This window comes from Verticillium nonalfalfae (genome assembly GCF_003724135.2).
Source record: "Verticillium nonalfalfae strain VnAa140/NRRL 66861 chromosome Unknown scaffold_229, whole genome shotgun sequence".
In the NCBI taxonomy this organism is placed as follows: domain Eukaryota; kingdom Fungi; phylum Ascomycota; class Sordariomycetes; order Glomerellales; family Plectosphaerellaceae; genus Verticillium; species Verticillium nonalfalfae.
The window spans coordinates 1-23,665 of record NW_021167454.1 but is presented as its reverse complement, the minus strand read 5'-3'; the positions used below and the strand labels follow the sequence as shown (position 1 = coordinate 23,665).

Below are 23,665 nucleotides of genomic sequence, written 5' to 3'. Positions count from 1 at the left end.
GTGTGCCTTTCATCTCCACGAGTTTCGAATGAGTACGCAGATCTTAAATTTGTGGTCGTCAATGGCTGACAGCAAGAAGTGTGTACTTTGGTGGGTCTAGAATTGAGGTGCGCCTCATCTGGCCGTCAAAGCGGTATTCGTCCACAGTCTCTATGTCTATGCCATGAGGCGAAGATATTTCTGGCAGGCCCAGGGTTTCATGGTGAGCTTAGTCGTCGAAGGAGGCCAGTTTCGCGTGAGATAGTGTCCGCCCTAACACTGGTGTGATTCGCCCTTCAGCAAAGGATTGCTCACTTGAGTCAAATGGTACGACTCGGAGCGATCCGTCTGCCTCTGGACGATTGCGCAAGCTCGGTGAACCCCAATATACGTACCTACCTGGAGGCCAACTAGGCAGCAGAAAGGTAGCGTGGCCGACAGGTAGACCCTCAAACCACCAAGTTCCATAACACACAATCAGAGCTCGTGGCCATGGCATCTCCTCTTTTATTCGACGGGGCAAAATTGAGGTGATAGCCTACCTGCTGTTTCTCATCTCGGAAAAAAGCCACAGCCAAAATGAACAATGAAAAAAGCGAGCCTAGTTGTAAAGGGTGCGAATCAACGTTCTACTTGTGGTTGAGATACGCCAGTAGCTAAGCGTCAAGTTGACCCGGAGAACCGTACCTCAAGGTATACTGAGTACATTACATACCTACCTACCTTGGATAAAAAATGCCGGCCTTGGTAGCCATGACTCTCTTCTGTCAAGCCCGCCATACCAAGCGTTTCCAAGGTCAGTATGTAACCATCTAAAAATAAAAGACACAGGTTGCGGCCAGAGAGCACAGGTGAAGAAGGCCAAAATGGCCGCCGCCTGTGATGATCCTGTGGAAAGAGCCACCTGACAGCCCCCTTCCTCTAGCCTCCGCTGAGTTGTGTCAAAGGCGCCAAGGCATTCATGGGTCCCCGATGCCGCTTTCCAGGTCGATCAAGGTCCACTCAGCGCGATACTTTCCCTTCCCTCCCCAGGCAACCATCGACCTAGGAACGTGGTATGTTCACTCAACTTTGAGCATCTTAGACCCTGTTCCAACAATCATCATGTTCGGCACCGATCGTTCGGCTCGGGCCTTGAAAGTATCCAGAACATGGCCACAATATTCAACCACGGGTCCCGCCGCTTACCGACAATCAATCTAATAAGGTTAGTATGAAATACCTATCCGCGGTGCCATGGGTAGGTAGATGCTGGACAACCCGATGTCGTTATTATGGTCCGGCAAACACAGTTGGTACCACCCACCTTCTCGAACCACCTGAGCGCTCAGTGCGGCTCCACGTGCAGCCTCCTGCGTGTCCGCTGAAGACCAAACCAACATGGGCGCCCACGTCCATGTGTCTTGCCCGCCTGAGCATCGACAAGCCAAGTCACCACGGACCCGACTTTTGCAGTAAAGCAATCCCGAAGGAACGTCGTCGTCTCTCCAGTCCATGGACTTGATGACGTATCACCTGGTACAAGATCCGAGGCAATCGGTGAATGCAGAAGCATGGGGACGTCTCAAACATGGTCTTCCTCCTGAGAGCCTTGCCGCCGCTTCACCCATGGCTTGAACCGAGAAAAGAAACATATATTTCAGGGGCATACCATCAGTTATGGTGCTATTACGGACAGGGGACTAGCGAAACAGTCCACAGGGCGACTCAATTATGTCCTCAATCTCGATTCATCAACGAGTCTAACAATGAACTGGAAGAGATTACGGCCCGATCCGACATCCTGGATATCCCATATCGGTATTGCACTCTTGCATTATGATCCGTTTTTACTTTACATGCAACATTGGGCTCGCTCCAAGCGAGTATGTTGGTAGCTCGCTTCACTCCACGGTGTCAATGACCCAGCCATTGTAGCCCCCTTCCTGACCACAATGGAGTGACTGCCTTCTGGCTGATATCTGGCCGTTCCACTGATAATCCAGACCTATTATGTCTGCAGCAGCCGAACTGATATCAGGCATGCATACGGTATGCCGCTCCAGCTTTGACGAATACGTATACATTGTCTACATTCATGATTCGCGAAAAAGCTCATTCTAATCCACGGGAGCCTGCGGCAAAGACACTGCAGCAGATGCATCGTACCCGCCCGGCCGCCTTTCTCGACACGAAAAAGTGCAGAACTCTTCCATGTTCCTGACGAGGAACAACAGACTGCCCTGTGCGTTGGGATGACCTTGTATGGCCGAAGACCCAGACTACTGGTGCAGCCAAGACTGCTCAACATTCTCGGGTAGTCGCTTTTGCCATTGGCCCACTTAGCAGGAAGGCAGGCAGGCCAACCGATCAGTCGCTTGTTCAAGAGATGTTACCTGTCTGGAAGTGCCCTCAAATCTCTCCCCGAGGTTTGTTTCTAACAGCGGGCAATCAGCTGGGCCAGTCCTGTTCGCTGGGTTGCCCTACCTTTGAAGCTGTGTTGCTTCACACCTCTTCATATCAGACGACCATCCCGGGCCTACTTCCAGTCCTGAACGACTTGAGTTCTTTAGAAGATCGGCGGAGAAAGACGCTGAATTTCTAGTTCTACGATCAGACTGAGGATCTCGTTGATTGTCTCCCAGACATAGGTTAGGGATTTAACCACCAGGAATCGGCGAAGCTCCTAGGTGGCTGGTGCCTCCTGAACTACCCTCCCCGGTCCCTTTTCGGTATCTTCCGTCGAGGTCCACTTCTTCGTAGAAGAGATCAGCAGATATTTGTAGACATGGCCTAGAACCAGTCAGCTGCCTGAGACCTCTGGGAGAATTCTAGGCGTATCAGACGACAACATAAGCCTACGCCATAACGTCAATCACTCTCCGCATGTTGCAGTGACGTTGGGAACTCATGGCCGAATCACAGCATCAGGCAATCCCCAGCTCAGGTGGCGGAGTGTACCAGCTAACCATCCATGAATCTTGGCTCCACGGCTGCAGCTTGCCGCAATAGACCATTCGTTAGCCAGGGAAGATCCTTCCCAATCAAATCATGTTTGTGGCGTTTCAATTTGGTCTCTAGGTGACGGGTAGCTGCAGATTTGATGCATGGAAGGGTGAGGATCAGGAGAATGCTTCCGGTGAACCAGCCGGGCTGACGAGGGCCATTGTGTTCTGCCCATGAAGCAGACCTCGATGATACCCGAGTGAAAAGCCGAAAGAGCACGGAAGCAGTGCTCAATCTAAGACAGTCTGGAAAAAAGACAGACATCAGGTATTAATGAAGGAGCATCTTTCAAAGTACAGTAACAGAGCCTCTACAACCTACCTACGGCTATGTCTTGTCGTCGAGAGGTTGCACCGCCAGGCACGAAATCGGTGACAGAGAGTTGCTCGCGTTGAATAATGGCCATATGCGACGATATCACTAACAATGACCAGATGAAGGGTTAGCTCTTTCACCACCCGTAAGGGTTCGGGGAAGAAAGGGGAGGGGGGGTGTAGTCCTTCCTGAACCACCAGGATCTGGGCGGACAGCAAGCAGCCTTCCACCCCTTCTGACTACATAAACGGACCCTGTCGTCAACCTGGGAGATAGAGAGGAACGGGAAATTCATCTCCCCACATTTGGACGTCTCGGTTTTCTTGTCTCAGACTTTGCGCAACCACCCTTCTCATGCGCGCAGAGGCCTTGGGATCAGAGGACTGACCGACGTCCTCCGAGCTGACCTTTTCGCCCTCCAAGGAGGCCCTGAAGTATTTGGCTTTAACCTATGTGTGTTATCTAGCCACTTGTTGACATCCTGTGCCACCGGTTTCGAATGTTACGTATTTGAGCTTCTCAGCCCTCGACCATACCGTCTGTACGATCCAAGCCACATCTGGGTTGGTGGTATGTATATATCACCCTCGCATCCAGATCCTGCACTTCTCGTCCTCTTGAGAGAATATTCGGCGCCTATCTTCTCAAATATTCTACCTACAGATATTTGCGTATTATACTGAGAGCACGATATCTCTACTACTTCCGTCCCGAGATTCGACTTCACAAAACGCGGCGAATCTCTTCTCCCCGTCACAGAGACGCAGACGAGCCCTTCATCGACTTTTTCCCTGTTAAATACGGGGACGCCTATTCTTAATCTGTGAGCTTCTTCTTCTTCATCTGGCCCTTTTCAACATTGAACACCGTGGCATGGATCACCCGCCAGCTCTTCAGACTTGGATCTTGTCATCACTCACATTTGGGACGGAACTTTCTGAACTCCCATTTGCTCGCCCACACTCGAGTTATAAACCTCATGGAGGTCTATATGGGTAGACTGATTCCTATCAACAACTAGGAACTACGATCGACCAAGAAGCTGCTAGTCAGTGCTATACAGCTTCTTGAAACCCCAGATCCTCGGCAACCAGACGGTGTCCAGCATTGGAGCAAGCTTTTGCTTTCAACTAGTGCTACTGAAGGCAGGTTGCTATATTTGTTAATTCATCCTGCCATCTTCATTGAGTCTATCATTTGCTGAACTGGGGAGCATGCCGCTTTTTGGGAGGGTCACTCTCATGGTTTCAAACGGACTGACTGGGCAGCAAGTTTACAGTCTCGAAATCTACCTGTTTTCCAAGCAACCTATCACGTCGATAACAGATGACAGGGGCATTTTTGGAGGTCAGATCTAGCCCTGAGGCAGCTGACACTGCAAGCACTGACTGCTGTATAGATTGTCAAAGACGTTGGAAACGAGCATCACAGCACCGACTCAAACTTCTACTGCAGTGACATACGATTCGGTGTGCCAGTAAACGGCGGTATGAGCCATAAGGTAGGCCTGATTTCTTCTGATACTTAATTAGTCCCACGGCCGTCGGCTGTGCTGGATTGGGAGATCCTTCATGAAAGACGGGCCGAGGGCCAGGGCCTGAATGTCGCAGCCGCTTCACTCAAGATTGCCAAGTCGGCCGACCCAACAAAACACCAGCATTCAAAGATCCCGCTACAACGACATGAGCCATGGAGAACATGTGGAAAGAATCGGATTACACTGGCTAGTGCGGATTGAAAAAGGGTTGGTATCTTGTTGTGGGAGGTGAGTCGCTCAGCTTTTCTTCATCCTTCAAAGTCGCAATTCGCGATTGCGGAAGGCTTCGTGAAATTGTGGCAGAGATCCTGGCTTTCTTTCGCGACCCAGGGCAGACCTACTTTTGGGTGGTGGGCCAGACACCAGAGATGCAGCCTTCTGTGGTTCCAAAATGGCTTTGCTCAGACTGTCTCTTCTCCCCAATCATCTTCTTTGCCCAGAAACGGCACTGCAAGAAAGGGCAGCCTGCCCTTCAGAATGCACTCTCGTGTCTGTGCCTGGTATAACAGGTCTGCTCTCGGGCACTGGTTCCATGTACCAGTGGGGGACTGCGAGGTACTCAGTTGTACTCTTTCGCCCCGAGGACACAGTGCTCCGGCACTAATTTGTCAGGCCGCCAGCCTGCTTGAACAATGCCCTCACGCTCAGCCTTCCCACCGCCCTCTGACAGTGCTTCAAATTCTGGCTCGAGTCCATGATTGTACCGTCAGTAGGAGTCTCGCTAACAAACGGATCGTTGTGATTCACAGGTCACAGCCAGCTTGCAACGGGCTATAAGCGCACGACCCCTGCCGGGCTGACCCAGGTTCACAAGAGGCTGGACCATAGCTCCTTGCAGAATAATGCTTGCATGATCGCAATCTCCACGGATCTAGGTATCTGAATTGAGAAGGCTGACCTGTGTTGTTGCTATAGACGGACTATGAGCCATCTCCAGCTCCTCCTGGGCTGGAATATCTGGATATACAGCACCAAGGACATAGTATACCGTAAGTTCCGAACTCCTATTGGTTTTGTTCGATAACCAGCCTGGCCGGCGGTAAGAGAATGACGGGAGCCACTGGATTATTCCTTGCTGTCGGCTTAAAAGCCCACCATCTGCACGTCTGCTCCCTTTCTCACCCCCCCCGGACACAACTTCACTGGCATAAGCCCGGAACCCCAACAACATCCTGACATCTTCTTTTGCCCTACATCTCCATTGTCCCCTTGGTGTTCCCCGACGAGGCGGCGAACCTACAACCCCCGATCCTAGTCACGCAAGCGGCCGATATGCGAACTCATGGGTAGCTGCTTTGGCACCGGGTGTGCTACCTAGATTCTGGACACTGAGGTCTCTGTCATTCCGCGATGTGTGGGCTCCCAGCTTCCGACCCTGTATACCGTGTCCCTGTGCAACTCCAGTGCTGGCAGTAGGACGAGTCGGTTGCACCGACACTGTGTCTTGCATGGGGTCGCAGTACAACATTCACTGTCCCAACCCTTCAACCTTCCATGCCTGCAGCGAGGATCAAGCTGAGGGCAGCCCAGCTGACTGGTAATAGATACGACCACCATACCAATGCTGCTTCTCTGTCAATAGACGGCCCAACTCAACCGGCGCCTGGACTGATAAATCTTTTTCATCCGCCAGTCTTGAACACAACAACACCATACTCCCCAGACGGGGGCGCTTTCTACACGTCCGCCTCTAACATATACCATACCCTCGACGTCCGACCTCGCTTGGGATCGAAGTAGGTTTTGCTATGAGCAGCTTTGGTCACTTTGAACCACTGTCCTTGGCTCCAGCTTGTGCGATCAATGCTTGCTAACCGACACAAAGCATCGGCAATCCTCTCGGCTCGTCCCTTGGCCCTAGGACGACGGCATTGCCGCACCTTGGGACCCAGATCAGCACTCGAGACCAGTATTCGACAGCCACTCCGACCTTCAAGAGGCCGACTGAGCATTTGTCGAGATCTCCTTCCTTTACAGCCTCTGTAAACAGACGACACCCTCTGTCGCCGACACCTAGCCCCATCACCAATTTTACGAATGCCGTTAGAATGGATCAATACTCTTCGAAGACCCCGGCCAGCGTGCCACCTCTGAGTTCAATCACCACTTTGGGCAATCTCTCGTACGCCGATGCGTCGTCAGCGACGGGGACACTACCCGTCAAGATAGAGATTCAGGGCAACATCGACAAGGGCTTCTTCCAGTCTGATTGCGAATGGACGTGCTACAGGCGTAATTACTTCTCTTGTATCTGTTCTTACAGCCTGTCACCATACTATTCTTCCCAGTCTTTGCAATTTCAGCAACTCGGCTCCAAGCAGCCACTCAATGTCTTCGGATTTGCCATGTCGATTTCGGCGGTCGTTGCCGATAATGACAGCCACACCATCGAACTTGTTCAGCATACACCGAAAAGAGACAAGGGGCCTATTGCGAAGCCTGATAAGGTTCGTCTCCTGCCAAAACCGCTGCAGCCTGTTCACCATCCTCTCGGGCTGTACGCACATGATTCCGGCATGGGAGGACCATCAAGAATGGCGTATCCGGATGCTTTCAGCGGCGGCCATCATGCAGGCGATGCATACCAGAACGAGCACACCTTCGAGAGAATCCAGTTCAAGCAGGCCACGGCGAATAATGGGAAAAGACGAGCTGCGCAGCAGTACTACCACCTCGTCATTGAGCTCTGGGCAGACGTCGGCGCACAAGCAGCCGAGAAATTCGTCAGGGTTGCTTATCGGAAGTCAGCAAAGATGATCGTGCGGGGCCGGTCCCCCGGGCATTACCAAGGAGAAAGACGTGGAAGCACGAGCAGTGGACCGGGCGGTTCTGGTGGAAGCATGGGTGGGTTCAGTAGCGGAACGATGATTCCTCCCGAATTCCCTCCTTCCGGGCCGTCGATGGGCCCAGCATACGGTCATCACTTTGAACCGAGGGGAGGAATGAGCGGGTTTGGACCAGCACGCCATCACCATGAAATGGCGTACGAGCCCATGATCCCCCATGACGATATCAAGCCCCTCGACACAACGAAGGGATACCAGTATTACCCAGGACCGATGTATGAGGGGCCGCACGGCGACAAGGGTGGCATCGACGTGTTCCACCCACACCGGAATGGGCATGACGGCGCCCTGCCCCATATGGCAGCCAGCCTCGAGCCACCGCATGACAGATTCAAGAGGGATCCCGAGGCGGACCTCCTATCGGGTCGATTCATGCCTGGGCCGCTCGCAGTCAGCAACCGCTGTAACACGTACGAAGGCAAAAACACCTCCACAGGCTACTATCCTACGGCAGTGCCACCAAACAACATCAACATTGCCAACATCACTTAGTCTCCTGGTCGGTCGTCTCACGATACCGGATTTCGGTACAAGATAGCGGCATACGTCGATCAGCACAATCTTCAAGACGACTGAAGGGCCCGGATGCTGCACAAGAAGACAATGGGAATGGGTATGGCTGGCGTTTGGGCGTCACTTGTGGCTTCGAATCACGGTGGAAGAAAAAGGAAGGAGAGACCTGTCACAACACTGGCTGGGATGACACCAAGACAGGCAAGAACTTCTCTTAATCTCGAGACACGGTGGGCTGGCAGGAACGGCTTCGGAGGAAATTTGGACGCGAAAACTGAAACGAAGTAACGGGACAACGAGCGAAGAATATCAAGAGAGTGAATACCCGGGGTGCGCTGGTTTTATATTTCTTTATCCGTCACTCGCTCTTCCGGAAGTAGAGTCACTCTATGTCGCCATCTCTTCTAGCGTTTCTGGTTTCTTCCTCTCATTCTCGATAGTTGAATATGGACAGACAGTCGGTATGAACAAGGAATTGGTGCACTGGGAGAGGACGGGGATGTACGAGGGATGGTGACAAGTGGGTGGGCCACGAGCACGAACAAGATGGGTCGGCGGACAACGGATAGGAGCCACGCACCGAGGCGCATTAGCAGGGCAATGCCGGTGTATGGTATGTTTCGATCTCGGGCCAGGAACGAACGTTTTGCTCTTCTCCTAACAACGAACCACTGACTTTGCCATTTTCTGTTGCATCGGCTCACATACATGGGAAATTTCGATCACGATGTCGTTGCGGCAAGTGTCCCATGCTGTGCGGCGTAGCCAGTCTAAACGACTCGCGTCGGGCACGACAGGCAAGCTTTCGGGCCCGAAGACGCTAGATGGGAAGCGGAGGGCCTTCCTCCTCCATCGAGAGGGGGGGACGGTATGTGCAGGCGGCACCGGATGCGATTTGCCCTCGCAGCTCAAACGAAGGGCTTCACCTCTCTTTCCTCCGGCGAAACGATTCAGTGAGACATTTCCCTGGTTGCTCGAAAGCGATGGCAGAAGTCAGCCGTGACGCCCCCCGAACTGGAAGTCGGGCTCTTAGCCGGCCACGTCAATACGCCTGTGGCCACTGTGCCCCTCCAGCCTGGGTTTGAGAGAGTGACAGTTCCCTGGGCGATGGCCTAGAGTCGTTGGCTCGCTTGCTTCTCGCTGCGAGACCCGGTAGCTGTCCCGAGGGCTTGCAACTACAGGTCGCATACATCCGTGACAGGGGGTGAGGCATCGCAGCGAGCACCTATTCGGTCAGACAACGACCCTGGGCGATTGTGCCCGGTGATCTCTGAGTCGAATCAAGCCGCAATACGTTGCGGGAGAAGCCATAACACGCAGAAGACATTGCTCACGCATACTCACAACTCATCAGATGACTTTGGAAGGCCGCAAAGGAGAAATACGGGCGGGACTGCAGGATGTTCAATTAAGGTTTTCGCACTTGTCAAAATCCGGGCGCGGCTCCGGATTGACTCGGAGCATTTTGACTCAGAGCTCTCACCTCACTCGATGATCGATGATCGATGACTGCCTGAGCGGATGATCATATGTGGAGGAAGAGGAAGGGGAAAGGGGAGGGTCCACTTGAGGGAAGGAGCATCATCCTCGGGAGGGGAGGAGGCAAGAGTTGGGCAAGAACGAGGTATCGTGTAGCAGGCGACAGGAAGAAGGCACAGCAAGTGAACAGAACAAAGGCGAGCGAGACGGGAAAGAGGGACAGCACTGTGGCCTGTGACTGCCCTGTCAGCTGTCTTGGTCAATGCCTCTAAAGAGCGGACACGCTTGCCTAGAAAACTCGATGGCGTGGTGGCTAGGCCTTGGAAGCCAGGTGCAAGAGCGCTATTTTGCGCCTTCTCTGGCTGCCCGTGAGGTGGTCGCGCCCGTCCCTTACTTCCCGTCGCCGCAGGCCCAGCGTGACCAGGCCTTCCTGACCAAGTGGCAGTCTACCCCCACTCACAGCCGTTCTCTTGCACCTACCTACCTTACCTGACCAGGTACCTGCCTCAGCTAGGTCCAAGCCGCGAGATGCATTGCCCAGCCTTCCCACACACAAGCCGGGTGCACAATACTCACACGCACCAGGGGAGCACCTGATGTTAGGCGTGAGACCATCTCCTCAAATGAACTCTGGCCCATCGCGGTCCCTCGCATGCCGAAATCATCACTAATAGGGGAAGCAGGCGAATCCCAATGTAGGGCCAGACCGAAGCCCAACAGATAGATGAGAGGCGTGCGTCAACCCTCCCAAGTCGTCCCGAATGGAAGAGGCTCGTGCTGACGGTCCAGCCCGACTCTCCCGCTGTCAGGAACCTCAGAAGAACCACCAAGTACCTTTCCGTACCTCCATACCCTCGTCTCTGGCCTCGCCTCAGGCAAAAGACGTGCCACGGCCCCCAACGATTTCGTCTCGTTCGCAGCGCATGTAACCCCTGTCGCCCTAAAGTCCAGCTCCATCGTCCCTGGACCACCGGTCACGCGTCGGAATCTACGACGACAGACACGGCGCACTACTTGAGGGTTTCTCCGCCGAGCTGCTCGGAAGTCACCACAGCATCGTGAGTGTCGTGGCCTGCATCAACACCACCGAGTCTCGTCAGCCAGCGCCTCTGTAACCTTTGTCGGGCGAAACAGCTCGGTCGACTTGCTTTTCCTTCTTTTCAAACACGGACATCCTGCACACGGACCCACTCAACGTCGAGTGCTGTATTCGTCAGTGACCCCAGTAGACTGCGTCAGTGGCACGCCTGACAGAAACATCGTTCCGCACGCGACAATCCTCGGGCGTCCGTTTCACGAACCGTCATTGCTCAGCCTTACACATTTACGTCTTCTCCAATCCTGCTGTCTCAGCCAGATGGCCAGCCCATTAGCCATCCCCCATCTCTCGGTATGTCTCACCGCATGCCGACCAACCAACCTTTGGCACCTTATGATGCAAGTGTGCCTGCTGCCATCGCGCGTGAGAAAGTGCGGAACGCAGACGTGGACCGTTATTCGCCTTCAACCCAACAGATCCATTGTCCACATGGGTAACCAACACTGGCACTCTCGTCCATGCCGACCGCCCGGGACATCGTCGCTCACGGCCTGCATCTCCTCTTGCCTCTGAGGCCCAATCGGAAGAATCCTGTGGCGACAAGCTAGCCAGACGCCCCCTAGAGCCCACTCCGTCGACGGCGGTGTGGAGGGCTGCTCATCCACCTGGACCGTGCAAAAGCTGACTGGTTGGCCGTCCTCACCTTCACAGGCACAGTCGGAACAAGGTGAATACGCCTCATCGACTCGCCATGGCCAGCCGTGCTTCCGATAACCGTCACAACCATGGCGTTGTGGCTTGTCCGATCGGGAGCCGCTACGCATTGGGATTGGCTCCATGATCCCAGCATGTGCAGCACCGTGCTAGACAGCACCACGCAGCAGAAACAATGCAGGCCGGGGAAAGGCATCGCCCTCACCAGGACAACACGAGCACATGCGTTTGATTTGGGACTGGGCCCGAGACCACGCACATCAACGCCTCGCGGCTCCTCCCACCCATGCCACTGACGAAGGCCTTGGCAACGTCAAAGGCTCACCTGGACCTGACGCCAGTGTTTCGAGCCGGGCAACAAGACCTTTGACCTACACCGGTCTGGCGTTGCCGCGGGGTCCCCGACCCCTGACTGGGAGTCCTTTTTTTGCTTGTCGAAACCGGTGTCGCGAGCGTGTGGACGTGGAGACACGCTGCTACTGCGATGGCCCTCCCACACCTCCATGTCCCAGAGCTCATGCAAGCGTTGTGTGCATCGATAGCCGGGGTAGGCAAAGTGCAACGGCTGCCGGGCGCCATACCAAGACTCCTCTACGTTCACCGGTCCCAGCTGCTCGAGACTTTGCTAAGCCTTTTACCATGGGCCCTATCCCAGTGTCAGGCCAACAGAGCCAGCCAGGGCGCCTTGGTGCCATGATGACTGAGCGTTGTGGGTGACCAGAAGAGGTTGTCAGCGAGCCTGCTGGTGTAACCATCCAACATCCGGTCGGTCTGGGCGATCTGCCTTGCAGGAGCTGATCAGCGAAGCCAAGTCGGGTGCTGACTTGCTCCTCTCCCGTCGGCTGCCTGCCGTGCTGAAGGCGGGTGAAAGATACCCAGTGTTCTACTCCTTACCCGCCTCATTTCCAGAGCCTTGGATGATGACGGGGCCAGTGGCTCACTTACTCACGCAGAGCAATGTAACCCACGAAGGCCCACTTGTTGTGCTTCGCCATGACCATGTGGGATCCTTGGGGGACGACCCAAGGTGCATCTGGACTGGAGCAACCATAAGGGCCACTTGGCAACCTGCTCGCACATGTTTTGTCGAATTCTACTGAAGGCGTAATCAAACTGGATGATTTGCATATCTCGTACCTCGCCATCTTTCAGCTTCAAAATCAGTAGGGCATGACCGAATGATCAAAAGGCCCAACCTGACAGACATGCTCAGCCTTTAGCAGGTCGAGACCTATGATGCGACAGCCCAAGACCGGGTTCCTACCGGAATGTGCTTCGGCACCTAGGTGGCCTGTCGTACAGGAAGCGCCGCGCCCGTCCACGAGAATGACTCTGCCAATGATGGAAGCCGGCGAAAGGAGGGCCGTTCGAGGGGCAGCACTAGCAACACGGTAGTGCGGCAGCACAGCATGTGGCCTTGACGGGTTGGAGCAGTGTACAGTCCGGCAGGCAAGGATCTTGCGGTTTTGGGGATGAAGTCGCACGGGGGAAAGCCACCAAGATCTTGCTGGGACGCCGTCGCACGAGTGGTTTTCTTTTGACCGTTTCCGTTTTTGTTCTTGGAACTTCAAACCAGCTGCAGGCATCGCTGTGTAATCCTTACCTTCGAGCGAGGGCGGCTGCGACCATCTGACATTCGTCGGATTCCAGCGACGGCAGGCGGAGCATGCTCGACCCGAGAACGTCGAGATGGACCTGAGTCGGAATTCTTTGAGGCATTCGAGAGTTCGCAGTCCTCGGATGCGGTCTGAGATGCATAGTGTAGGATTGCAAAAGATTTATTGCCGACAGTACCGGCTAGTGGCCTGTACTGTGATAAGTCAAAACTGAGTGTGACCTGGCTTCGGACCTGAACTATACTCGAGGCGCTCCTTCGACAGACACGGGGGGCTTGCCCTGACGGCGTTGCGAAGTCGTTCGCCTTGACACGGTTAAAATGTGGTAATTGACTGAACTTTTGCCACCAGGTATAGTAGTCTCTCTATGATACATGTAACGGCCGCACTCTCTCTATGTTAAGATGCGACCTCATCTCCTTCGAAAGATGGCATCCGACATTCTGACGACCTGGCACATCTCGACAGCGTCATGAACCCGCACGACGTCGGCGCCGCCAGAGACGGCCGCGGCGACGGTGGCGGCGGTGCCCCAGATGCGCTCTTCGGCCTTGGGGACGCCAGTGACGCGGCCGATGAAGCTCTTGCGGCTAGAGCCGACGAGCCAGGGAAAGCCCTCGAGGCCGGGCCAGGCCCGCAGCTCGGGCAGTCGGCTCAGGAGCTCGAGGTTCTGCTCGCCCACCTTGGCGAAGCCGAGGCCGGGGTCGAGCACAATGCGCCAGCGGCGGATACCGGCAGCCTCGGCCTCGGCGACGCGCTCAAGGAGCTCGCGGGCGACGGTGGGGATGAGGCCGTCGGGGTAGTCGTTCAGAGAAGACATGGTCTGTGGGGTGCCGCGCATGTGCATGAGGCAGACGGTGGCGCCGGCGCGGGCGACGAGGGGCAGCATGTCGCGGTCTAGCTGGCCGGCGGATATGTCGTTGACAAAGTCGGCGCCTGCAGCGAGGGCAGCCTCGGCGACGGGGGCGCGGTACGTATCGATGCTGATGGGGAGGTGGGCGAGCTCAGGGATGGAGCGGACGAGACGGATGGCCGGAACGACGCGCGCGATCTCCTCCTCGGCCGACACGTCGGGGCGACCCGGGGCTGAGGACTGGCCGCCAATGTCGATCATGGTGGCACCGGCGGCGTGAGCGGCAAGGAGAGTGTCCGGCAGGGATATCGAGGTGTGAACGCCGCCATCTGAGAAAGAGTCGGGGGTGATGTTGACGATGGCCATGACATGTGTTTTGCGGGTCGGCGTGAGGGCCGTGATGAAGGGCGCCGGCGCCGGCGCGAGGGGCGTCAGGGGGGAAAGAGGCGGATGAGAGGGGGTGAGCTCATTGAGGTAGTCCTGGGTGAGCTTCCAGGGGTTTGAGGCGTAGAGAGGTTTGGCGGGGATGAGTCTAGATCATTGTCAGCCGCCGGTGTGTCTCTCTCCAGGCGTGCTTGAGAATGATGCATTCTTGGGGGCAACGAGAGGGTTCAGGACATACTCGGCAAGTGGTCGCAGCACAAACTCCCTTTCGGGAATGCCGACGTGAGGGACGGTGAGACGGTCATGACTGATCGTCTCATCACCGTACAGAAGAATGTCGAGGTCGATGTTCCGGGGCCCCTTGTCGATGAACTTTTGTCGACCCAGCGTCCTCTCAATATCCTGCAGTACGTCCAGCAGGGCGAGGGGCTCCAACTTTGTCTCGACCTGTTCATAGAGTTGAGCAAACAGAGAATGATTTTTCACACGGGGGGCCAGCTCTCCCAACAGCAGGCAGACGAACCTCACATGCTCCATTGACGAATCTATCTTGCTCTAGGACGTACATGGGCTCCGTCTCCCACAGGCTGCTGGTCCTCGTCACGCGGACGCCGCGGTCATCCATCTCACGACAGGCCTTCTCGATCCAGCCGACCCGGTCGCCGAGGTTGCTGCCGAGGGCAATGTAGGCCGTGACGGTCTTGGGCTCAGCGGGGCCGGCGGAGGTGCGACGGCCGCAGCCGCAGCCGGCGACGGGTCTGCCGTCGTCCTCCATGACGGAGCTGCTCGTCTTGATGTGCTTGGTCCTGCCGGGCTCAGGCGCCGCCGACGTGTCCGCGGTGGGGCCGAACGCGGCCGTGGTGGTAGTCGTCGTGTTTTTGGCTACTGGCCAGGCGTGCTTGGTGAAGTGGTGTCGACGGGGAGCGTTACGGCAGACGGCAATGGACACCTGGTGAGGGCAGCGGACATGGCGGAGCGCGGCTGACTGGGAGCAGCCCCTATGCAGAGTGGAGGCAAAAGAGGTGAGTGATTTCATGGTCGACTCCCCTCACTTCTTGGGATGGACCTCGACCTGCCTCTCAGCGCTTGATTTTTTTTTTCAGCGGGCGCAATTCGCTTGAGAATCTGCGATGTCTGGAGGGGATTGGATAATCGAATTGGGACATGTTGCATTGATTGTTAACCGTGATAGTCAGCAATACGAGCTCGTGCATCTTAGTCATCTTTGGGTTGCCGTGTGCGGTTGCGGTGCCGGTGCCAGGTGTCAAACACCGGGTGCCAGTCGTCAAATGCCAGGTGCCAGGCACACTGGGCCTTTGCCTTTCCCTGGTCGGTCCTTGGGACGGGAGGAAAAGAAGCTTGATTTGAGAAGATGCAACATGGGCACTGCATTCTCGCCATGTTCCTCGAAAGAAGGTTTATCATGTCTCGTTTGCGTTTCCCCGCGCCGTTCGATCCTTGCGACCCCCCCTCCAGATCTCGAGACCTCCAAACTCCAAGCCTCCAGAACCAGGCCACGCGCACATTCGTCCCTCGGCAACTTTCCCCAGATCTCAACCGGGTTCACGCCATGCTGTTTGCGGCATAGCCCCAGAGATCACAGGTGAGCCTCGGCTCGGCTGAGGTCCAACTGTGGGGGAATGCAGCAGGACAGAGCAGCGACCGCGGCCGTCATTCGACACGAGTGCCGCGCCCGCCGTCCTGGTGACGCCCTTTAAACAGAAACCATCCTCCGAGATCCTTCCTCGTCTTTCTTTCCCGCCAACAACCACCTCTCTTTCCATTTTTCAACCCTCCTCCCGCATTCTTCTCAGCGATCCTCTCTGTCTTCATTGCACACAGAGCCATCTTTGTTATTTGATCCTCCAGATACCCATCACCCATCTCTCGCCCCCCTCCCCCACCTCCAAAAATCAGACACAATGGCGTCTCCTCGTAAGTGCCACACCCACTGTCACATGCGCGAGTTTGGCAGGATGGGCCAGAAACCCTTCGCCTCCCACCCTCTTGCGATGGAGAGCAACAAGACACAAAGTCGAGCAAGAAGAACAGCGCGCTGACACGAGTTTCGTCCCCAACAGAGAAGATCCGCACCCCCATCACCGATCTTTTCAAGATCAACCACCCCATCCTGCTCGCCGGCATGAACGTCGCCGCTGGCCCCAAGCTGGCTGCCGCCGTCACCAACGCCGGCGGCATGGGCGTCATTGGTGGTGTCGGCTACACCCCCGAGATGCTCAAGGACCAGATCGCCGAGCTCAAGGAGCACCTGACGGACAAGAACGCTCCCTTCGGCGTCGACCTGCTGCTGCCCCAGGTTGGTGGCAGCGCGCGCAAGACCAAGTAAGCAATGCTCCCTCGCCGCTGACGCTTGGCACTGGCACGTGCCGGGCGCTCTCTCTCTCTCTCTCTCTTTCTTGCCCCCCCCTCTCCACACCCCAGGCCATGGCGCAACCCCGCTGACCTCGCCCTTTCTCTCCAGCTACGACTACACCAAGGGCAAGCTCGACGGCCTCGTTGACATCATCATCGAGTCTGGCGCCAAGCTCTTCGTCTCTGCCGTTGGTGTGCCCCCCAAGCACGTCGTCGACAGGCTCCACGCCGCCGGCATTGTCTACATGAACATGATCGGCCACCCCAAGCACGTCAAGAAGTGCCTGGAGCTCGGCGTCGACATCATCTGCGCCCAGGGTGGCGAGGGTGGCGGCCACACCGGTGACGTCCCCACGACCGTCCTCATCCCCGCCGTTGTCGACCTCGTCAAGGGCCACAAGTCCCCCGTCACCGGCGGCCCCGTCCAGGTCGTCGCCGCCGGCGGCATCTACAACGGCCAGACCCTCGCCGCCGCCCTCATGCTCGGCGCCAGCGGCGTCTGGGTCGGCACCCGCTTCATCCTCACCGACGAGGCCGGTGCCCCCAAGGCCCACAAGGAGGCCGTCCAGACGGCTGGCCACGACGACAATGTCAGGACCATCATCTTCACCGGCCGCCCCATGCGCGTCCGCAACAACCCCTACATCAACAACTGGGAGACGGAGCGCCAGCAGGAGATGCGCGACCTCGCCGCCAAGGGCACCATCCCCTACGAGGCTGACCTCGAGAAGATCATGAACGGCGAGCCCGTCAAGGGCGCCGCCATCCAGACCGCCGCCAACACGGAGGAGGACGATGACGAGGACCCTCTCGACCAGTACCGCCCCTTCCTCATGGGCAAGGCCGCCGCCGTCGTCAACAAGCAGCTTCCCGCCAAGGCTGTCGTCGACGAGCTCGTCAACGACGGTGTTGCGTGGATAAACAAGGGCCAGCAGATGGTCGTCGCGAAGCTGTAAGTTGCCGAGGGGGAAAGATAAAGGGTGTCGCTCGAATGAACCGCAGGAAAGCAAGAGAGAGAGAGAGAGAGAGAGATCTAGACGAAGCCCGTGTGGTATGATATGACTTGCATAGTAAAGACTTGTACACTCGAATGAATCACAAACAAATTATGAAAATCATCGTCATCCTCCTTTTGCTGTTCCGCTTGTCGTCTTCTCCGTGAGCGTGTGGAGAAGCGAACATTTGGCAATAAGGAGCATTCTTCCCGTTTTCATGACCCGTGCTGGCCTCGTTTTTCTGTTTGTGCCTCCTCTCCTCTCCGCCTAACGCACCACCATATGACCACTGCTGCCGTAGTCCGTTTCTTAAGCTTCTGTCTCTCAGCGCAGCCCGTACGCAGCCCACCAGAAAAGCCAGCCTGGGACAAGTAAACACGTCTCTCATTAAAGGAACTATGCTGCCGCGCCTCCCGCCTTCACATGCCCCCCTTTTCATCTCTCCCTCTCTCTGCATCCCAGCATCCGTACGTTGACCCATCTCCTCCCCCCTCTACCGCACAAGACGCGCGGTGCAAACACCGCTCAGCTGCCGAGGTACGCGCGAATGGCGCCCTGCAGCCGTCCGCCGACCTCGCCGGCCATGTTGCTGAGGTTCTCGAGGTCGTCGCCGGCCGTGATGCCAAACTTGCGGACAAAGTCCTTGGCCGCCGACTCGAGGTCGCCGTACTCCTCGGCGGGCTCGTCCTCGGGGCGGCCAAAGTAGGCGTTGGACGAGATGGCCGACGCGCCCTCGAAGCCCTGCAGGCGCGTCTTGGCCTCGGCCTGCTGGTTCGGGTCGAAGGAGCCCTTGCCGAAGAACTCGTCCGAGGAGATGCCCTTTTGGCCGCCAAACTTGCTGCGCGCGTACGTCTCGTCTTGATCTGGTGGGAACGGGTTAACATGCAACGAAAGACAGCGGGACGGCAAGACGTGTGACGGGAACCGAGGCGCAGAGAGAACGGAGACTCACCTTCTGCAGCAGCCTTGATGGGGCCCACAGAGCCAAAGCCCGTGGCCGCCTTCTTGGCGGGCGCCGCCTTGTTGCCGCCGCCGACCTGGCCGAAGCCGAGCCTCTGCATGCCCATGCCGAGGCGCTCCGTCTCGGACTTTTGCCGGGTGTGGCTCGAGGAGCCGTAGTCGCCCTTGGGCACGGCGGGCGAGGCGAGGCTGGGCTCGGGCTTGATGACCTTGGCCTTCTCAGCCTCCTCCTCGGCCTCGGGATCGTAGCCCAGCTTCTCGATACGTTCGGCCTCCTCCTTGGCCTTCTTCTCAGCTTCGTCAAAGTCGATGAGGTCGGCCGTCACCTTCTTAGCGCCAAGCTTGGGCACCTTCTTCGCGCCGAGGACGCTGGCCTTGCGGGGGCCGCTGGTCGTCGTCGTCGTCTTGCGCAGGGCCGCCGAGGAGGTGATGCGGCTGGCGGCCGGCTTGGCGGCAGCGGCGCTGCCGTCGGGCTTGGCGAGGGGCGAGGCGGAGCGCGAGATGTCCTTGGGCGCGGAGAGGCCGCCGGCCGACAGCGGAGACGAGGTGCGGCCGATGACGGGCGGCGTGCTCGTGCGCGAGATGGGCGGCGTCGGCTTCTTGATGGCGGGCTTGTCCCAGGAGGAGAAGAAGTCGTCTTCATCGGCACCCGAGGGCGTGGCGCTGCCGTTCTCCTCGACGGCGTCGGTGATGACCACCTCGTGGGGGTATCTGGAGAGAAAAAGCACGTGTCAGCATGACCCCCTCCCAAAAAAAAAAAGGGGGAGTATCCCTGGAGAAGAGGGATGGTTCTGGGTGTCGCGTACTCCTTAGCATCCCTTGCCGCTCGCCTCTTGAGCTCCTCTTTGTACTTGACAGCGGCGCTCGACTGGTACTTGGTCTTGGAGTCTTTGCTGTTGAGTGCTGCGGTGCCGCCGTTCTGCTGGAAGAACTTGGTCGCAGACTCGTTGCCGCCGACCTTCATCATGCGCAGCTGCTCCCATTGCCACTCTAGAGGCGCGTTAGTCTAGGTTTCTCCTCGAAGAGCGAGTGTGGTATTGGACGCGAGACGTACGGTCGAGGTTGGTCGAGCGGACAAAGGAAATGTGCACACCGAGGTTGCGGTGATTCGAGGAGCAGTCGAGGCAGAGGTAGATGCCGAAGGGGACAGAGGTCCAGGTAGGGTGCTTGGAGCCACAGTCGAAGCAGACCTATGTGAGGAAGCGTGTCAGTCAGACTGGTACCCACGCGACAAGTAGCATGCTGTGTGAGGCCTTACCTTGTTGGCCTGCTTCGTCTTCAATTTCTCGAAGATCTTCTGCGACTCCTGCTTCGAAGCCAGGGCACTCATGATGGCGGTGAGGCTTTGGCCAGTATCAGATCGAGTTTGTCGGTGGTTCGAGGTTTTTCCTGGGTCGCCGACAGCCGAACTATTCTGCTGTCACTCGTGCGTCGCGGAGAGATCAAGAGATGATATCGTGATCGCGTTCGTGTCCCAAGTTCAGGAGTTGCTCCTGTCCTGACGGCAAGGGGTGGGGGGGGCAACTGAATGTCGAGAAGTGGCATGTAGGGGCCGCACTAACCGCATGCGACACTAGCGCCTTCTGCCTCTCCACATGGCGGGTTCTGCCAAAGGCGGTCACGACCTTTCCGTTCTCTGCCCGTGGAGCTTGTCGCAGCTCGTGAATCCGACGTCCATGTAGCTTCGCACCTCGAAGCTCAAACGCCTATTTATCAGTCTCGGTGCCGTTGAACAATGGCCGCCGCCCTCTCGCCAGGATGAAGATTCCCACCAGCGCGCTCGCGACCCGCACGCCGACCACCATCAGCCACGCCCCCCAATTGCGATCATTCCTCATCCAACGATACTATGCGACGCAGACCGGCCTCGGCACCACCCCGCAGGAACCCAAGAGGAGACGAGTGACACCCTTCAACGACGACGGACATGTGCCGTGGTCGAAGCTCTCTGCTGCCGAGAAGGCGGGCAGGGCCACGCAGCAGAGCTTCAACTTTGGCATGATCATCGCGGGTCTAGTCTTGACGGTTCGTCTTTCTGTGCCCATCGATGGCCCTGAGCCTGCTGGGCCTTCCCTTGTCGCTTGGTTGGGCACGAGAACTGACACGGCGCCAGGGTGGTGTAGGCTATGTGCTATACACCGACGTCTTTTCTCCCAACAGCAAGACAGTCTACTTTAACCTCGCGACTGACAGGATCAAGAAGGATCCGAGGTGCCTCGAGCTTCTCGGCGATGCGAAGAAGATCATGGCGCACGGAGAAGAAACCATGAACAAGTGGCGGCGCTCGCGTCCTCTGGCGTATGTTGATTTGGTGCACCACTGTGGTCGACCCCCAAACTGATTGTTTCCAGGTCGTCAGAGCACAAGGATGCCAAGGGCAACGATCACTTCCAAATGAAGTTCTACGTACGTTGGGTCTGTTCTCGTATGGCTTCCGAAAATCAAACTAACAGTGTCCAGGTCGAAGGGCCCCTGAACACCGGCCATGTGCATATCCACATGATCAGGCCAGCAGGTCAGAGCTCCTATGACTACAAGTATCTCTATCTAGATGTTCGCGGTCACCAGAGAATCTACCTGGAGAACGCCGATACCGATCCCAATAACCCCAACAAGTCAAAGGTCAAGTTTTTGGGCATCAACTGGGGCTGATTGTGCGAACGAGACCTGCATCTCGAGGTATTGAAGTCGTGTGACATGGACCACGTACGTAGGATGAGGACTTATGTAGGATGAGGGTGTATCAATATCAACACGATTGAGAATCAGAGACTGGGTTGGCACGAGTGTCTTGCCGGGCTCAGGAGTCAGTTCATGACGCCCACTCATTCCAGTTTCTTTTCTCCTACAGTAACACCCAAAAGGTCGCAGTTCAGAAGAGAGACACGTCTTTGGAAGCCAACTTCTTGCCTCCAAAACTTGGCTCAAGCTCTTGCGGCTGAGCATGTGCAGGATGTACTAGATGATTTGAACAGGAGACGTGTTACACACCCGCAGCTACCACAGCTAAGTTTGAACAATCGTGGGCCAAGCGCGTGAACGTGGGGACACAGCCGGCTTGCTCCCACCATGATGCGATTTGCCCATGGGCTTTCACACCAATGATCGGTTTCGCCCATCTTGATTCACGAACAATCGCTCGACTTAACGAGAATAGTCCTCTCTGCGGTCAGATTCGTCAGCTGATACTACACCACAGTTTGTCTCCCAACAATCAACAATTAAGCAGACCCGTTGCTGAAGTGGTCAGACACTTACTGTCGGGGTTCCCAGAGCTACTGGACGCTTTCTTTTTTTCCTAGGCCAGTACGCATGTCATACAGCATGCGGCCATCAAGGTCATGTTCTGCCGTATTTTTTCAAGGCAAGAAAAAAAAAAGACAATTCACAAGGTCACACAGAGCCGAAGCGATTATGGCCAGGGATACAGCCTCCAGCTATGTTTCTTGCCGTGCTGTCCGATGATCTTCACCATCTCCTTGCTCCAACCCTTCACCTCCGGGCTAGAACTGAGCCATGCGGCTCTGGCAATGGCCATAGGCAGCAACTCTGCTTCTCTGTCGGCCTGAAAGAATATTGAGCTTTGAGTTGATCTACGGCGTTTTCGGATACGGAACCTGTATTGCGTTGGCCTAATACCGTGAACCTTCCCTGAAACCTGTTGCGTGATGATTTTACGTGACAGGGTTGATTTTGCAGCTGACATGCAAATTTCAATCAACTTATTTCATCTCACAGCACATAAGTACACATACAAGCATCGTTTGCGGCCTCCCGGCAAGCCATGATATTTTGCCTTTGAGATTGCTGCCGTGATCTCTGACAAATCCCCACGAACATCCCGCGCAACCCCTCATCTGATGTTTCTCCTGACACCCCCCTTCAAAGGTGGGTAGCGCCCGCCGCGATCCGAACCGCGTGAGGGGTTCGCAGACGTCTCGAAGAGCCCAGGTTGCCAGGTGAAGCACGGTGGCTTGCCTTTGGTGGCGATGCCTGTCAAAGAGCGGGGAGCCAAGCACCGCGAACGAGCTAGACGAGGTCAATGAAGATTGGAGGCGGCCCCTAGGGGCGTGAGAGACGCCTCTTCACCCCCAACTCTTGCACGATGTATCTTGCCAGGCTGGTACATTCAATTCGAAAAGCCACACAGGGGGCTCGGTGACCAGAGGTGCAGGACCGCCGGTGAAGGAGATGGCAGCGCAGGCGCGGGATGTCGGGCTAGGAATACGTGCTTGTCGCGGGCCGATTTCCCTGCAAGATTTGCCACCGCCGGGGCGAAACCTGGGGGTGCGCAAACCGGCGGACAAGGGGCCCGGGAAGGGGAGGGGGGAAGCTTGCTGCTCGGCTACCTGGCGAAGGGGACTGAAAGCGAGCCAGTGGCCGAATCCTGGGGATTTTTCTCCCCCAATCCAGATGACATGGATTGCGTGACCGCCTCGGTGACGCCCCCTGGCGCTTCTCGCCAACTGCCCGGCGAAGGTGTCAATCGTGCGACGTGGGGTGGCCAATAGAGGCCGCACGCCGACGCGTGGCGACGAGGGCTGGTTGATGATGGCGGTTGACCGAGATGCTGCAACATCGTGGAGTTTCCCCCGCTCTCCCCGTTCCCAGATGCGACGGTGGTATTGCGGGGAAGGCGGCCGGCTGCACAAGATGGTGTCGAGGCGCGGGCGAGACGAGACGGGGCATGCAGCCAGATACGCCTCGTGGAGGTTTACCTTCCTGTTGGGGGGGGGGGAGGGCACAGGCAGAGAGGATAAGGGCAGGTCTTCTGCCAGGGCAAGGCTTCTGCCAGGGCCTGGCCGGCTGGGTTCAAGACGAACCTTTCGCGGCTCACATCCGTACACCGAGTTGCAGGCGCCTCGCATCGTGGCCTTCGGCGGCTTGACGGCCGGCCATTCTTTTTGTGCGGGGTGGGACAAGGGGCGCGGCCGCATCGCAGGCGGAATACCCCATCGTGATGCCCAGTTCACGGGCCTGTCAGAGCCAGGGGGCCTGCCTCAATGCAGGTCCAAGGCTTTGAGGCAAGGCCCAAGGCCGCCTTCCAGGTTCTCCCGGTGAAGGCTTTACCAACACG

General features: G+C 56.7%; 5 protein-coding genes across 5 annotated transcripts; 3 read left to right on the top strand and 2 right to left on the bottom strand.

Annotated features, from left to right (window-relative positions):
* Nucleotides 1-5,572: 5,572 nt before the first annotated feature.
* Nucleotides 5,573-8,154, top strand: NDT80 (meiosis-specific transcription factor ndt80; the record flags this gene model as incomplete). Its single annotated transcript, XM_028638280.1, has 3 exons — nt 5,573-5,621; nt 5,732-5,805; nt 6,642-8,154. Coding segments are annotated over 3 exons (1,636 nt in total), but the record flags the coding sequence as incomplete, so codon positions are not given.
* A 5,281-nt stretch (nt 8,155-13,435) lies between these two features.
* FOL1 (trifunctional dihydropteroate synthetase) lies at nt 13,436-15,296 on the bottom strand (the record flags this gene model as incomplete). The annotated part of the gene is made up of 3 exons (XM_028638279.1): nt 13,436-14,408; nt 14,499-14,707; nt 14,784-15,296. The coding sequence occupies 3 exons, from the start codon at nt 15,294-15,296 to the stop codon at nt 13,436-13,438; spliced, it is 1,695 nt and encodes a 564-aa protein (XP_028490365.1).
* An 886-nt stretch (nt 15,297-16,182) lies between these two features.
* On the top strand, nt 16,183-17,589 carry D7B24_004102 (uncharacterized protein; the record flags this gene model as incomplete). Its single annotated transcript, XM_028638278.1, has 3 exons — nt 16,183-16,195; nt 16,342-16,603; nt 16,743-17,589. The coding sequence occupies 3 exons, from the start codon at nt 16,183-16,185 to the stop codon at nt 17,587-17,589; spliced, it is 1,122 nt and encodes a 373-aa protein (XP_028490364.1).
* A 564-nt stretch (nt 17,590-18,153) lies between these two features.
* On the bottom strand, nt 18,154-19,918 carry GLO3 (glyoxalase; the record flags this gene model as incomplete). The annotated part of the gene is made up of 5 exons (XM_028638277.1): nt 18,154-18,491; nt 18,581-19,299; nt 19,395-19,578; nt 19,643-19,778; nt 19,847-19,918. The coding sequence occupies 5 exons, from the start codon at nt 19,916-19,918 to the stop codon at nt 18,154-18,156; spliced, it is 1,449 nt and encodes a 482-aa protein (XP_028490363.1).
* A 428-nt stretch (nt 19,919-20,346) lies between these two features.
* Nucleotides 20,347-21,240, top strand: TIM21 (mitochondrial import inner membrane translocase subunit tim21; the record flags this gene model as incomplete). Its single annotated transcript, XM_028638276.1, has 4 exons — nt 20,347-20,613; nt 20,702-20,886; nt 20,940-20,994; nt 21,049-21,240. The coding sequence occupies 4 exons, from the start codon at nt 20,347-20,349 to the stop codon at nt 21,238-21,240; spliced, it is 699 nt and encodes a 232-aa protein (XP_028490362.1).
* Between the last annotated feature and the right edge of the window lie 2,425 nt (nt 21,241-23,665).